General features: G+C 44.7%; 1 protein-coding gene across 2 annotated transcripts; it reads left to right on the top strand.

Annotated features, from left to right (window-relative positions):
- The first annotated feature begins 144 nt into the window (after positions 1-144).
- LOC118513283 (ATP-dependent RNA helicase me31b) lies at positions 145-12,024 on the top strand. Of its 2 annotated transcripts, XM_036058851.1 has the most exons (7): positions 145-279; positions 2,105-2,807; positions 2,867-3,724; positions 3,814-3,892; positions 3,981-4,359; positions 4,539-5,186; positions 5,329-12,024. In XM_036058851.1, the coding sequence occupies exons 3-7, from the start codon at positions 3,678-3,680 to the stop codon at positions 5,496-5,498; spliced, it is 1,323 nt and encodes a 440-aa protein (XP_035914744.1). In that variant the 5' UTR covers positions 145-279; positions 2,105-2,807; positions 2,867-3,677; the 3' UTR covers positions 5,499-12,024. The 2 variants fall into 2 exon arrangements, with proteins under 2 accessions (XP_035914744.1, XP_035914743.1); XM_036058850.1 differs by having other exon boundaries at positions 2,105-3,724.
- Positions 12,025-17,020: the final 4,996 nt, after the last annotated feature.

Genomic DNA, 17,020 nt, shown 5'->3' with positions numbered 1-17,020 from the left:
TTGTAAAAACAATTATAACACACGAAATCACACTGGACAGTTTCGACCGTACACGTGTAGACGCCGCTTAAGATCGAAAATGACAGTTGGGAAAAAAGTCGAGCACTCGTTTTCGAGCAGCTTGCGAACCTCGAGCACAGAATTGCTCGAGCAAGCTCAGTATGAAATTGATGGCGAATTGAGAAAGAAGCTAAAGGAGAGAAAAAAGTTCCAAGTGAAAAAAAATTATATTCCCAGCGAAAATTATTACCGAGCTAAATAATCGGAATCTTACGAAAGGTAACTATAATCGGAACCGGAAAGCTGGAGAATCAGTTTATCGTACGTGAAAGATGCTAATTTACCGTAAAACACGTTTTTTCGTCCGACAAAAAATGGACGACTTCATACGGCGCGGCGGCAGTGGGTGCTGCTGCTGCTGCTTCTCGGCTTCGCTTTGTAAATGGTATCCGTCATATTGGTGCGAGAGAAGCGCACGGGTTTTTGGACAAAGTGCGACGTAACGCCTGAGGTTTTTAGGGCTTTTCGTCGTCACCGGCGAAGGTCATATTTCTCTACACGGGTTTTGTAGGCCTTCGGGTGTGGGGATTATTGATAATGGTAGTAGAATTGTTGAACCCGAAATAGGGTAATTTTCGTTTTTTTTTTACGGCTAGGGTTCATCGTATGTTACCCAAGAGAAAGTTCCGCTACCTCTGTGCAGCAAGAGTTCACAATGGTGGACGACGGAGTATGATGAGTGGCTTGGTGCTGTAGCTTCCGAGTGGAAGACATTTAGCATTCGTTTTTCCATGTTCTGGTCGCGTAATTTCTGCACTAAATGTACTTAGAAGCTTCGTATAGTTGTGACTAATTTCGTGTTCTTTAACGTTGACGACGAACAGAATCGAAGGGATGCCAAAAAGAGGTAGCAGAGAGTGAGGTACTATGAGGGACTAGGCGGAGGAAGGATTTCTGTGACGTGGTGATGGTTCATTTTTATACCACCTCTTCCTGGTACATGTTCGCTTTTAAGGCATCTCTCGCAAGTTCGGTTGGTCGATAAAGCAACACTGGCGAGTCCGGTCGTCATGTATGGGTTCGCAAAAAAAGTCCAGCATCCATGTTGGCTTGGTAACACACTGTTGAAGATTTTGGTGAACGCCTAACCTCACTTTTTGACGCGGTACAACAAAGCAGTGAGCGTTGGGAAGAATCGAAGCAGGGAATCTTTTAATATAAATCTTTTTATTTTATGTTATGAGAAATGTATTGAATGGGCTGTTTTCACCATGTACATCAATTATCTTGTAGATAACGAGAGCAGCAAAGAGCTCACCGTAAAGTGCTGTTGAAATGTGAGGTTGTGTTTGCTTTCTCAACCTCCCTTGTGTATGTGTGTGACGACTGACTTTGTTCGGTCGCGCGTACGTAGCACGCATTCTCACACACATTGATAGGTAGATGAGGCAAAGAAAATAAAACATTCGAATCGCGGATTCGAAGCAAAATAGTGGGTCAGCAGCGAAAAGGTGTGTGTGCTTCCCTTTGCGGATTGCTGCGGGAGCATAGATACGCGAAACGGGCGAAGCTTTCACGCTGCGTGTAATGTGGAATGGTGCGACACAGCACAACTAACATTGCAATGGTGGACGATCCCCACACACACACACACACACGGAGCCACTATTCTAACGCGCGTACGTTTCGCCAAAATCGAATCTGCCATTAATAAAAATGGGGAAAAATGGTGGCATAATGTACGCCATACTATAAGCGTTGCACTTTTCTCCTTTTTTATTGAGGTAAAGACAAGCTTATGGGAGGTATTTGCTAATAAATTTTCGCCAAAGACGACGACCCGAATACGCTCGTTGCTCTGTAGCGGTTTCAAAAGTGAAAGCATTTCTTGTGCCTTTACGGTTAAAAGATGGTTAAATAAAACATCCACATTGTCGTAATGTGTGGCGGCATGTGCGGCTAGGTAAAGTTTGAAGGGGTTGCATTGGAAGTAATTAAAAATGCAATGAATTGCTAGGCATTTCCTCTGTATCACGACGGAACAAGTGAACCAAATACCTAATGTAGTGCCATGTGTGATCCTTTTCCTTATCTTTCTTTGCAGCGAATTATCTTCACACCTCAAACACAGTAAATGCGAATGAAGTGAAAATTCTAGCAAAAGAAAACTCACGTCCCTTCTGTAAAGGATAAGGAGGAAGCATCCGGAATCGAGCAAAAGAAAGCAAAAACAAGCGCGATCGGCGACAAGCAAAGGAATAAAAACCACCACCTTACCGCTTAAAGCGAGCGTGAGTTGTGTGCGTGCGTGTGTGGCTGTGTGTGCGCGAAACCACTTCTTGGGCAGTAGAGAATACAGAGGAAATCCAATATCTGGTCTAACATTCTGGTGCTACCGGCAAAGAAGCTTCCGCAAAGTCGCAACTCGAACAAAAGGACTGCTAGCTCCTTTGGTGTGTTGTGTGTGAGTGCAATTTCTTCCAGTTTTCGGTGAATAGTTTTCTGCGACGGAACGGCGCGATTCTTTTAGAGCAGGAGAATTCCAAGTCACTAATTTTACTGTGCAATTTTGTACAATATAACACAAACACCCAATCAGATTCCACCTCGAACACAAAACAACGGTTACGAGTGGAGTCGTGTCACAATAAGTGAGTGTGTGTGGTCGTAAATAGTTACGTGCGCGCGTGGGGGATAAGCGAACAAACTTTCAAATACGTTGAACCCCGCCACGTGAAAACGGGCCACGAAAAAACCCCTTCCCAGCGAAGAACAAAACAAATCATTACAGCGCGCTAGTGAGTACGGTGAGAATACAAGACTTTTCTAATTTATTACGTTACTAAGAAGCGCTACATGTGTGCAGGGCGGTACCGTGCTGAAGGTGAACACAGAACAGGATTGGTTTCAAACGAGCAGGGCGAAGCGAGAACCCGGTTGCCGGTTGCAAGTACGAGCTAGATAAAACAACGGTCATAATAAGTCGTGCACAAACACGCATACACAGCGCCGAACAAGAAAGCACGTCCAAACGTAGCTAGCGATTTAGTGTGGCGCTTTGCTGTGAATCCCTAGCATCGACGGCGGCGGCTGCACCGGTGTGGCGACCGCGAGGAAGCGAAGACGGTACAAGAGAGCAAGCAAGCAGATGATATCGTTGCTTAGCAGCTAACACGAAGGCGCGGAACCACAGTGATTAAGATTAAAACAAAACAAAATTTGTGAATATTAGATTTGTAGTGGAGTTAGCATAAGTGTGGAGAGCAAGGTACAAGGTGAAAACTAATCATAAGAGAGTGAAACAGCAAGCGCGTTCTGCAGCACCGAAAGAGGAAAAGGAAAAGATACGCGCCAATACTCATCTTACTACACGTAAAACTAGCCCCCCACCCCCAACAACCAAGTTAGTGGTTAATGTGGAGGACACTTAATCGTAAAACATTGCTGCTAGTAGTACTGCAGAGTGGAGGAAAGTCACTCGGTTTTGGTTTATCCTTTTTAAACTGAAATTACCAACAAACACGCACCGTAAATAGTTTATTTGTATAGAGCGAAGAATCCAAGTGTGTGGTGTTGTGGTTTTGGAGCACAAATAGGCGAATTTCTATAGTTTTCGAAAGTAAGCGGGAGAGAAACAAAAAAGAGCGGAGCTAACATCAACCTATATCATCAGCGTCATGATGACTGAAACGTTGAATTCGAATAATCATCTCAGCCAGAAAGGGTAAGTGTATCGCGATTTATGGAAGGAAAACTGGCTATTAGCGAGTTTAGTATAATAGCAGAAAACTAATACTGTACTTTCTCTTCCAGCGAGAACAACAAAGTTGGTGACATGGGATGGAAGGCCAAACTTAAAATACCGCCCAAAGATACTAGAGTTAAGACTAGTGTAAGTAGTTCGAGTAGTCGCTCGATTCCCATTTCCCCTCACAAAAAAAAGTGTTTGTATTGAAACATCTTTTCCCTGTTTTGTGCAGGATGTTACTGATACCCGAGGAAACGAGTTTGAGGAGTTTTGCCTGAAACGGCCACTGTTGATGGGCATCTTCGAGAAGGGTTGGGAGAAACCTTCCCCAATCCAAGAGGCGGCCATACCGATCGCCCTGGTCGGTAAGGACATACTGGCGCGAGCGAAGAACGGTACCGGCAAGACGGGCGCGTACAGCATCCCTGTACTGGAGCAGGTCGATCCGACCAAGGATTACATCCAGGCCCTGATCATAGTGCCGACGCGCGAGCTGGCCCTGCAGACGTCACAGATCTGCATCGAGCTGGCGAAGCACATGAACATTCGCGTCATGGTGACCACCGGCGGAACGAACCTGAAGGACGATATCATGAGAATTTATCAGAAAGGTAGGTTTTTCGGCCATATTTGTTCGATTGCTGTGTGTGTTGTGGGCATACGTTGCAGTAGAGAGAGTGTGTGTGTGTGCGTGTATGCTACGTCTCTGCAAGCACGGGCTAATATTCCGTGTTTCCCTTTTTCTGTCACTTTCCTTTGCGCTCGTCACCACCGACCAACATATACACAGTTCAAGTGATCATTGCCACGCCCGGTCGTATCCTCGATCTCATGGACAAAGAGGTGGCCAACATGTCCCAGTGCCGGATGCTAGTATTAGACGAGGCGGATAAGCTGCTGTCGCAGGACTTTAAAGGCATGCTGGATCATGTCATTATGAGATTGCCAAAGGAGCGCCAGATACTGCTGTTCTCCGCGACATTCCCACTGAGCGTGAAGAACTTTATGGAGAAGCATCTGCGCGATCCGTACGAGATCAATCTGATGGAGGAGCTGACGCTGAAGGGTGTCACGCAGTACTACGCATTCGTGCAGGAACGCCAGAAGGTGCACTGTCTGAACACGCTCTTCTCGAAGCTGCAGATCAACCAGTCGATCATCTTCTGCAATTCGACGCAGCGTGTCGAACTGCTCGCGAAAAAGATTACCGAGCTGGGCTACTGCTGCTACTACATCCACGCCCGTATGCAGCAGGCCCACCGGAACCGTGTGTTCCACGACTTCCGATCGGGTCTGTGCCGGAATTTGGTGTGCTCCGATCTCTTCACTCGTGGTATCGACGTACAGGCTGTGAACGTTGTAATTAATTTTGATTTCCCCAAGATGGCAGAGACCTACCTGCACAGAATCGGTAGATCCGGACGTTTCGGACATTTGGGTAAGTACGCCTTTGCAATATTTATACTTTTAATTCAATCAGGGCGCGGGGTATTGGCCTCGGGATATTCTATAAGCTTTTTGACGGGGGGGTTGTACAAGTGCTGCTGGAATGCATTTTAATTGTTGTGTTATGATCGCAGGTATCGCCATCAATCTAATCACCTACGAGGATCGTTTCGATCTTCACCGCATTGAGAAGGAGCTGGGCACGGAAATTAAGCCCATCCCGAAGGTGATCGATCCGGCACTGTACGTACCGCGGCCGGATGATCCAAACAGCGCGCAAGAGGAGCAAAACGTTAGTAAATAAGTAAGGAATGCTGCGGGGAGCGGGGCTGGTGGAGTGTGATAGAGAGTGTGAATAGCGCGGGGCAGAAGGAAAGAGACACAACGATGGATATGGATAAGGGTGTAAAAATTGATAAGAAGGGAGAGAAGAGAGAGAGTTGTGTTGGTGCGCGGATGGGATTAGTGTGTGTACATTATTGATTAGCAGCAGCAGCAGCAGCAACATCATCAACCAGCGCCAAAACAAAGGAAAAGCCGAGGAAATTTTTGGATGAGCAAAACAGGCAGGCAAGGCAGAGAGCACACACTCAGTGCAGAATGTGTACACCTTGAACATGAAATAACGAGGACATTTTACATTATCTAAACTGTAACGTCATAAAATCCATTGCGCGCAACCAATATTACTACCACAAACCAAAACATTTAGTAATTTGCAAACCCAGACAGGAAAACCAAACCCCCCTGTTAGCATATGTTCGTTGTTCAACATTAGGCCGCGATGCGCGATAGTTTTTCCTGTTTTCGGTGATGCCCGTTTTCTGTGTTGGTTGGCGTGGAACAAAGATATGATCTTTTCCCTCCCAACGAAAGGAAGGCATCTGGTAAATGGATTCTTGCCTTGTTTCGGATTCGAGCCGGCTTGTGCGAGAGAACGAGATGTGTGTGTTCACTAGCAAGTGAACGCGCGCAAGGTTCAACTGAGTGTTGTTATACCTTCTTCTTCTGCGCGCAACCGTAAGCTCGAGCCATGTGTGATAATCAGGCTCGATGCTTCCATGGGATGCAAAAGAAAACATGATGGGAGCGCTGATAATGAGGAAAACGAACACGAATGAAGGTTCAGTTGGCCCTACCTCTTCTGGCGTTAAACCGGCTTGAGTTGACACGGTAGACAATCTCGTCGTTATGCTGTGTGTAGCTCGCGCAATCACATACTCCAAACGACTGCGGTACTAATTTTTACGAATCGACTCTTTTCTATCGATGTTCGGCGTAAAAATAGCATTTGTGAATAGCAGGAATTCGCAGCACAATATGTGTAGCAGATGTGTATGCATACACACGATCGATCATTCTCCCAGCCAGGTGTGTTGAGGGTTAGAGGACAGTCCAGATTTAAGCATTACACTCCCCACCAAGCCCCAATAATCCTATTAATCCTACCCCCGCCGCCTACATTACAACATCTTACTCTCTTCTTCGACACCCGCATTCAGCACCCCGAGATCATATTATTCATTATCATACATTATCAGCAAACACAACACACAGGAAAGAGAGAGAGAGCAGGAGGAATCAGAGGGAAGAAATAGAGAACAGATAAGAGAGAGAAAGGTTAATTTTTGAGGATAAAGTTAGAAGGTCTTGTGCACACACCACCGCATAAAGAAGAACTTTTGGTGCACATTAACACGGAAGCAACGGAAAAGCGCGGAAGATCAGGGCGTAAAAAGATTTTTGAATTTTAGCATGTGATGAGAGAGAGAGAGAGAGAGAGAGAGAGAGAGAGAGAGAGCGTGAAGTTTGTGGACGGTTAAGATTACACGTTTGAAGATGCATTGATGTGTAACGGGCTAGTTGAAAATCGAATACATAACAAAACAAACACAGAGCGAGAGAGAGAGAGCGAGAGAGAGAGAGATGTGGAAAAGTAATCGGAAATGATTTGTGTTTGATAAGATTATGTTGGGATTCGGTGGTGTATACCCCCTCGGTGTACGGTGGTGAGCAGCACTGTAGAAGAATAGTTTGTGGAGGGAAGATTACCTTTCTTCCATTTGTTTTGAACCTTTTTTTTGTTTGTATTATGATAATTACATTTGATTTGCTCGTCGTATCCGTTCGTATGTCCGCCGGGCATGGGAAACACATGACACGGGAGAGGGGGGGTCTATGTTGAACATGATTGTTGTGTGTCGATTTCCATCCAGGGTTCGGGAATGTATGTGTGCGATTGTGTTATACGAGCGAATGGAGGAAACACAAAATCTGTAGGAAAGCTTATCTGCCAGCGCGTACTACTGCGTAGCACGCTGCAGCAGAATCTATTCTCTACAGATGGAATGGTTGAGTTATAAGATATGGTCGAGAGAGAGAGATAGAGAGAGATAGAGAGAGATACGAGATTTATACATGCAAAACGGGAATGAACCATACGATCGGCAGGATGGTTGAGGATATACAACGGTTGCGGTCGGGGGGACGTCCGGCTTTTCGTTGATCCCCTTCCAGACCACAATGAAGAAAATCCACACATCCGTTTCTTTCTTGGTTTTTTTTTTGTTTATCTAGTACAGCATTAAAGCAAATCTAAACGTTGGCAAAAATGTTGAGTTTCAAAGAAGGCTCGTACGCTAGTGTTTTGAAAGCGCGCACTGGACAAAAACAGAAAGCATACAATGTGGTATTGTGCGAAGCCAAGGCATGGGAACAGGTGGAAAACGTATATTGTACATATTAAATAGGCTAATATAGCGATTACTAAACACAACTGGTGAAGAACAGAAGTTCGGAAGAAACAGATATAGTAGGGGGGGAGAGGGACGGATATCGAGACAAAGGGAATGAAAGGATAGACTGATGAGCTATTGCAAAACTAATACACACAACCCATGAACATTTTCATGGTACGATAGGGGGGGGAGGGAACTGAACAAAAATGGGCGAGAGAAGCGCGAAACAGGTGAGACAGTGTGAGACAGTGTGTCGAAGACCATTGTTTAATGCTCTCGCTGCTGGGCAAAATTGGAAGCGGGGGTGGGGATTTGATTGAATATGAACAGCTTTTACTTGCACCACTATATTGACTTGATGATGTATGGGAAAAAAGGCTAGTCACATACCCATTGTACGGAACGCGGCAATGAATTACCTTTAACGCATTGATTTGCTCTGATATGAATAGCTAGCAACAACGTAACTTGATAAGAGCAGCATATAGGTACGGTGAAAACAGTGTAAAGCCCCGGTTCTACCATACATCTGGTTGAAATGATTAACGTAAAGAGGACACAATGGCAGTGAATGAAATAGCGACTGAGACGATTTCCAGCGCACGAAACCGTGTTTCCGCTGGAGTTGTCGCTGCAGATGCTGTGGGGCCTCCCTTTCCGGTGTTGGGCGTTTGTAAGTGTGGCAACAACAATATCAACCAAATCCCTTTGCGCAGTTTTGTCCCGTCAGTCGCGAGTTATTGAAATATGGGGTCAGGCAACAACAATCGACGAGTAGAGTAGTGGTGCGAGAGGTAAACTTTATCAGGGATACCCGAAGATTACAGCTGAGGGGAGAAAGAGAGAGAGAAACGAACGAAGAATCAGAATGGGAACAGCAGGTATATCACAGAGGTATAGGGACGAGAAGAGTAGCTGTGCGATCAATTTTTCAAACACCACCCCCTCAAAGAGGGGAGAAATGGGTGATTCTCTTGAAGTTTCGAGAGGATGAAATAAATTCATTTCTTCTTACACACATGCTTCATCAATTTGCTATCAACATCAACGACCAGAGAGAAGGATCAAAGCGCAGAATTGTCTGATTAAGATCAGGGGGTGTGGGGTAAAACAAGGCGTAATAGGAAATTAATTTAGATTAATCGTAGATGCGCGATGAATGCAGGAGGACAGATGGCCAAGTATGAACGGACTTTCAAGGATGAGTGGTGATAATTCTGTACGTGTGTTGGTGATGAGTTGAATGGATTTTGAATGCGCGTTGTGTGGCCATCGGGCAGAGTGAACGTGTAGTGGTGTGCGAATGAGTGACACGTATGAATGGGTTTTTTACTTTTAAATGTTAGAGAAATGGAACAGAAATGAAACAAAACAGAGGAGACATTCTTGGACGTCTCGAAGTACTTCCAACAACGCTCTCCGTATTAGACTGCGTGCCATCTTTTTCTTTTTCGTGTATGTAACCCGGTGGTCGAGAAGATACATTTCCTAAACAGCTCAAACGTGGCTTGTCGCCTTACCAACTACTCCGCAAGGTGGAGTTGCGCGCACGTTTAAGAAAGGAATCTTCGATTGGGAAAACGGTATCTTCTACCAAATCTGGGCAACATCATCACTGCTTGCTGTGGGCGCTAGTCGGGGGGGGGGGGGGGATACGATTGTAAAATAAGAAGGGTTGAGAGCAATTGCTGTGTCACGATGAAGCTTAACATCTCGGGACTCGGGGCGGTGTAGCTTCATGGAGAAGAGCAAATTTTTAGTGCGAAGAGATCTTACATGATACTTCCCGTGAACGATAGGACTTCCTGTTGCTTTTAGTGGTGTGTCCTATCCGGGTGTGGTTGGCCGATGCAAGGAGATGTATCAGTCTGGGTAATTCAGTATGGTAACAAACACATTTACATTGAAACAACACCACTACGCACGATGGAATAACGAAGATAGCGGAGGGAGAAAGGACAACACAACAACAGCAAACAATTACTTCAACGTACCTGCATTTTACACGAAGACAATTAAGAAATGAAGACATGTCTCTGGAATCAAGGCGCGCGGTAGTAGTAGTAGGGGTGGAGAAAATGTCCGTAACATTTTGTGTGCCGTGTGTAGGGAAAGGGACATACATTCTTTTGGATTAGGAAACTGTTAATTCTTGACGCTGAAAAGATCGGTGAAAAATCAAAACTATGTTTATAAACGAGCATTGCAAATACCACCATGGGTCGAGACGGCAAGGATCCAAATTCATCAAAGTCCGTCAAAAAATCTTCCAATAGTAGTTTCCGGCTTATGGTCCGGTTACCCGATGCGATCTTAGTTAGGTTTCTATATCAGCAGCTTACGTTTTTCTTTCGACCAACGTTAATTTGATTCAACTATCATGCAGCATCAGAGTTCGTACGCTGTGGCCTCTGTCTGGCCTAATCTACCGACCGACATCTTCATGTTAGACCAATGGCGATAGATAGTCAGTTGAGAGACAAGGTGTAAATTTGGGAACGGATATGTTACGCCTCTTCAAGATCCGCGGTTTACAAAAGTGTCTTTTAATGGTTTATATACTTTACGGACTTAACGTAAGAAAAGTGAGGAGTTGGCTAACCATCGGTGACAGTGATGAATGTGAGTTTCCGTACCGTTATTACTTCAGACACATATACACGAACAAGTAACGATTCGCGCCAACTAAACCTGAAATTCGAAGATTCCTCACAAATCAAAGCTATTTTTTCCTTAACGTAGGTCGATCCTCTCACCCGAGGCTGCTCACGAGTATTTGCGGTGATGGCAGTAAATCCCGCCAACTGTGATTTAGGGAGTGACTTTTTTTTTTCTTCAAATCTCAGTTGGTTTGATTTTGGGAGTGTGGGTCTGTTACGCGCCAAATTGGTGGAAAGCTTCGTTCGCATCTGGGACATCAAGAAAAAAAAAAACCCTTGGTTTCTTCATTATCCTTGATACGAGGACTTCAGTTACAGATTAGTTTTGCGAAGAAAGTGAGCAGCATTAGGGGAAAGCAATAAAGATCTCCGATTGACCTACTAAAGATAGCAGTTTTTAAGTAGCTTTGACTTGTGCCATAAAAAGGGACGAAGGAAAAACAGTAGCATACGAATTCATTCCCACGTAACGAGAGAGAGGAAATGAACTGAAAGAGAACAATAACATCGAACACAGACACATCTCACAATTTCCATCTTACAAGTGTGTGTGTGTGTGGAGCTACTGTGAAAAGTCGAAACAAATGTACAAAAACGGGTGTGTGTGTGTGTGGGACATACACGAAGCGAAGGCAACCCAAACCGTCGTCGGTGGTGGTGGGTGGGGTATGTCCTTTGAGTGAGCGATTTTCTTACTCTAAATCTACTCCTATTGGTGTTAAGTAGCAAATGGAAGCGCGAGTTTTTACAATACCATCCAATCATATTGTCGTACAAAGGGAAAAGCGAGGGGAAAGCGTGCGTGTGTAACACATATACATGCGGTCGTGTTTGATCGAGACAAAGAAAAAGAACAATGTCAGGAACTAACAGGAAGAATGTTTGAAAAAAGGGGTACGATCCGAAGGGAAACTCTGTTTTTTTAATTGTTAGCAAAAACAAAACTAAAACACAACCCCATAAATACACCACATCAAGTAACAATCAACCAATATCTATAATGAGTGAGTGATAAGAAAACAAGAGCAGGGAAACGAAGAAAAAACAATGCAGACAACAGCAGCGAGGGCACCGGAACACTTAATTAACAGATAGCAGAACAAGATAAAAGAGAAAAATCGCAAAAGAAATCAATCATATTCTGTGAAAATCATTTTAAATCAACATATTTCGCTAACTAAGTCAACCGAATTAAGGTGCAGAGCCAACATTACCAACAACGCAAAACAATATAAAGAAATTTGCAAAACGATCAACCATGAACCCGCGGTGAGGGCAGGTCCTCTTGTATTTGCTGGACGGAAGACGAACGACGATAAATGTGAGAACGGTACCTGAAATTTGTAACATTAACGTAGGAATAGGTTTAGAAACGATTTTAACTCACACAGAGGAGAAGGAAACAACTGAAGAAAACAACCGAAAAAAAAAACAGAACCCGAAAACAATAAGGGCAAAAAACAAACAAATGTCAAAAAAAGAACACCCGACATGCCCGAAACAAGATCAAATGAAAAGAAAAGAAAAAAAAACAAAAGGGAAATAAAACTGCTGTCGAACAACACCCTAGAACAACGTATCAGAATTTTATTTAAACAAATAATCCATTACGATAAGCACTGGTATCTGAAGGATGTGTTGAAGGTGGATTTACTTTGCAGGTTCTTCTTGTTAGTGTACCTATTAGGCCTCGAAACTATTCCTAAGTGACCCTGAGCGATTTCGAGGAGTTGACGCTTCTTATCAGGTGCTATTACTATGCGTCTGCCAATCCAATACGTCCGGAGGATGCATCAACGCTGTCAATCTCAGTCAACGCATTACTCCTATCTCGATGGACCTATCAAGCCTCCTGTTGTTGCTACGGGAACAACAGTGGACGTAGAACGTCCCCGTTGGTGAACCGGCCACGCGAAGGTATGGCCGATTCGGAAAAGGAGTCGCGCACCTTCCTTCGGGCGTTGAATCGACGGATGCAACGTACCTCGCACAGGTCAGACAAGTGGCTTCATTCCCGGATTACCGGGCGATCTTCCAAAAGTGGACCTGATGGGAGGGGCGATCTCGATTCTTCCAATTCCTCCGACGGAGCAGTAAGTACTACTAGAGCACCGGCCCGAATTCCGTAGGGAGGACGAGGACGAATCTTCCCCTGACCAACGCCTGGACACTGGCTTCTCTCCTAGCTTCCGACGAAGTGGTAGACACCGCTGAGGTGTCGGATCCGGTCTTTGGAGGGGAGCAAGGGGAGATTTCCGGAGGGCTCTCACAATCACGATTCCTAGTAATTTCCGTCGGAGTGGTAGACACCGCTGTGGGGTCGAATCCGTTCTCCGGAGGGAAGGATTATTTCGAATCTCGTACCTGAAAAGAACATTGAAAACTCTTACGAAGTGTTCGGTTCGCCGGTTAAGAACTGTGTCCTCTTTATTGAATAAGTTGATTTCTTATATACAAATTTTGGGGTACCTTAGAACGAGACGAAAGATCATTCTTTCTTGCTTAACTATTTCCTTTCCAGCTTGTGTTTACATATCCTAACTTAAGCATAAGTGTTTTAATTGTGCGACTTGCAAATCGTCCGGCGTTCGCGCCGGGTTATATCGTCACGTATCTTTGATGTTAACGCCGCATTATGCTATAGTTTAACTCACTATCGATGATCGCGCACCTCAGTTCAAACCCATGCCATAATGTTTGTTCATTGAGTGTTCGGGAACACTTGCGTTTCACATAATTTAAACATTCATCGCGCTGGACGCGCTTGCCGTTTGTCACATGCTGTAATGTAAACGTTAATCGCGCTGAACGCGTATGTTGAGGCGCGCATTGTTCTGTAAACATTGTCGATGCTCTAGCACCGCGCTAAAGGCGTTGCGTACGCCACACTGTATCGTAAACATTGGTCGCGCGCTGCTTATGCCTTATCCGCGCTGATTTGCTGGCTAAGCTGAAAGCTTCTCGGTGGGTGGGACATTCTATCGAAAGAATTGTTTCTTTCATGCAACATGTTAAATCAAGATTTGGTTTGATTATGCCCAAGGTTACCTTCCCCTGTCCCTAGCGCTTCGCGTTCGCAACACCTCCTCTGTCCATATGGACGGGCTAAAGAGGAACCCTGGAAGGAGCTTGAACATCCGGCGTCAATCTCATGACACCATTAGTCCACAGGAACCTGGCAAGTGTAATTTGGAGCATGATATCACTGGACAGCTCTAAGAGTTCGTCAATTGTAGCGATTTCTCCTCGATTGCACTTCCAAACACACGGGCCAAAACTCCTTCTGAGCATCTTCCTCACAAACGCGGCTAAGCGGGGCTTCGTCAGTTTTGGACAGGATTAATCTCTCAGAGGCTTATGTGAGTAATGGAACTATAAATGTTGTATACAGTTTTAGCTCAACCGCTGCGTTTAAGTTTCGATCGGTAGGCAACCAACAGCAACCTTTCACCAAGATCCTGGACACAAGATCCTTGATCCCAAAATCCCGGATTCAGGAGTTCAAATCCCAATATCCTGGACCTTAGAACCCAAGATCCCGGATCGTGTCTAAATGTCAGATGATATCATATATAATAGCAAATCTCGAGAGGCCAACTATACAACTACAATATGGACAAAATTTTTATTGAGATCTCAGCATACATACAGGATCGTGGTATGCTTTGGACGGCCCGGTGGAAGAAGCGATAACGGTGACACTCTTCATTCCACAGGACCGAGGTTCAAATCCCATCCGGACCGTCCCCTCGTAGTGAGGGGACTGACCATCCAGCTAAATGGTATCATTAAGTCTAGTAAGCCAGAAATGGCTGGCATGTCCTTAATAAGAGGTCGTTAGGCCAAACAATAGAGAGAGAGAAAAAAAGTATCGTGCTGTTGCGTTGTGCATTCAGCCGACCTTTGACCCTCTTGCCCCAGAAGTTATCAGCCGCTGCGATTAACTCTTTTTATCTGTAGAGATCTCAAGGACCCCAAATGTCTCAAAGGCGTTGACTGCAGATAACACGGTCGGTACGCGACTCAGCACCTTGTGGATTATCTGGAGTCCATACGGCGATGGCCTGCTACGCGGTCTATCTGCTTCCGTGGGAACCAGGTAGCCAATATACTTCTTAAGAATCTCGCCTTTTGCTATCGATAATTTTTTTTGACAGGAAGGCCCGATGGTTCATGGAAGGCGGCAGGACCGGGGTTCACATCTCATTCATAAACTAATTTATATATTCTTTCAAAATAAGGTGGTCTTATTCAATAGCCCGTCACTGTATCTGATATAAATCACCAGACAAAACGATGCCGTGTTTCGCTCGAGAAGCTTCGAGGATGTGTTGCAGGGTTTCCCAACCTGTCATACTGATAGAAGCTTTTGCTGTAAAAAGCTCTTAGATTTGTTGAACTTTCCGTGGAAAATAGAGAGGTTATCGGAATTTTTCCTGAAGCACAGGAAAGAAAGCTCCAGGGGACATTCCCACTTTGGAAGCTTTTTGAAGCTTTACCATCCTTTTAATAATGAGTTAGTAATGGCTGCTCTAAGAAAGTGGCTTGTAAGAAATACAGGTTTTGAACGCTCTAATTAGTCTATTTTAAAAGTGTTAAAAGACAAAATAAATCGATATTTTTGTTTTCTACTAAGGATAAAAGAAAAAAAAAAGAATTCTAACGTGTCACCTCCGCACCAAAGGTAGAAGATCCTCAGGAAGAGGTCCTCGTGTCCAGCTTGCCGTGCTGTTGCGGTTTTCTTTGTTTGCTAAATAATTCAATGGCCGAGATTGAAACCGATCAATCTTTTCCGCCCGGCAACAAAAGCAAAGCATAATCAGTGTTGCTCACGAAAACGAACCTAACCCATGGCGGGGGTTAGCACACCGCGCTCAACCGACGAAAGAACTCAAGCGTTTCTTCGGAGGGCGTAACGGGCAAAGCAAAGCGTCTCCGTCCGTGTGTTCATTATTCAAATTCTGCCGGATCGAGGCTCATAAATAGCTGAAAGAGAAAATCGGATTGGCACCGGGAAAATCCCATCGGGGGCCACTCTTCTGGCTGGTGCCCATCATCGACGAGAAATGGGAAAATCATAACAGCAAAGTAAATTCGGAGTACATTCTTAAAGGATTGGTTGCTGCATTTTTGCATATGTAGCGTTGTGTGTAGATTTTGCACATGAAAGCAAAACACACAGATATTCGTGACTTATGTATGCGCATTTCTTTTTCGCCCTCTTTTTAATGCGAAGAAGAAAAGGCCTCTCGTGTGTTGTAGTAGGTAGCCCGTATGGTATGGTGGTACGTACAGGAGTGTGTAGCTTTCGGCACTTTGGAGTGGAGACTAGCATTATGAAACCCCTTTGATATGGTGCGGCCCCTGTTGAAAGCTTTCTATTTGTGAATATAGAATACATCACCGGCCGGGTTGACGATGAGGGTGGACGCGTCACGATGGTCTTCGCCCTTTCGTTCGGATATACTGATTTTCATCGAGATTGATGAAGTATTTTTCCATTAAGTTTGTGTGTGTTTTTTTGCTACGTTGAATCGATTCCTTTTTGATAAAATTGTAGTTTTTTTTTGGAGGCCGAAAAAATAAACCCTTTTTGCACTAGGACAGTAAATTAACTGATTCCGCGGGATAAGCTGATACTCTGGCATTATCCTTCAGCTCGTTTTCGCGTTAAAAGGCGTTAAAGCCCGTTTTTTGGCCTCACCGTAACGCAATATCCAGCTCCACGTACAAGAAAATGCTTTCGCTTGACCTTTAACCGATCCGACCGGATTTTTGGACCTAAAAAAAAGCTTTGTAAATGTTGTGCGTGCGTGATGTGTGCCCCATCATCATCCAGCTTATTGCAATTATGCTCATTCCACGCATTTTCCCGCTTTTGAGCCCCGAGTGAAGTATTCTTCCCGGGAGATCGGAGAGAGGGAGAGAGAGAGAAGCGCGCAAACATAAAGTATGTAAAGGATTTCATCGGATGGGGGGACGTCCCTTTAACTGCAATCCACCCACACCAGGCCCGCATCCGTGCTGGTCCGATATCAAGATAATCAATTTTTATCCGCCGGTAATGGGAACAGGCGCACAGTTTACTTTATTTTGTGCCTGCTCGTCGTGCGTGCAATGAAGCAGGATTTAATCGGTTCGGCTGTGCGATAAGCGCGCTGAATTTTCAACGTATCCTTTCCCACCCCAAACAAGGGCTTGTTTTTGTGAAAATGTAAAAGAAAATTCAGTGCAAAACATTTGGCCCATACGGACATGCATTTGGTTCCGAGATTGCAGGACGGACGTGTCTTTTAGTTTCTGGTGGATGATAGTTTAAATTTAGGTCAGAACCGTGTAATATTCATAGAAGGGTTTTTCTTACATCCCTCGCCCCATAACCGTGCGCCGGCCAGGTTTCCAAGCTCACAAAGAATAAGTAACACACA

Source organism: Anopheles stephensi, chromosome 3, assembly GCF_013141755.1.
Source record: "Anopheles stephensi strain Indian chromosome 3, UCI_ANSTEP_V1.0, whole genome shotgun sequence".
NCBI classification, from domain to species: domain Eukaryota; kingdom Metazoa; phylum Arthropoda; class Insecta; order Diptera; family Culicidae; genus Anopheles; species Anopheles stephensi.
Note: the sequence above shows the minus strand (reverse complement) of the source record. Positions and strands in the feature narration are given on the sequence as shown.

Coding starts and splice junctions, on each gene's coding strand:
- LOC118513283 (XM_036058851.1), top strand. CDS start 3,678: ATGATGACTGAAACGTTGAATTCGAATAATCATCTCAGCCAGAAAGG. Junction 4,360..4,538: donor CATGAGAATTTATCAGAAAG/GTAGGTTTTTCG, acceptor ACATATACACAG/TTCAAGTGATCATTGCCACG. Junction 5,187..5,328: donor CGGACGTTTCGGACATTTGG/GTAAGTACGCCT, acceptor TTATGATCGCAG/GTATCGCCATCAATCTAATC.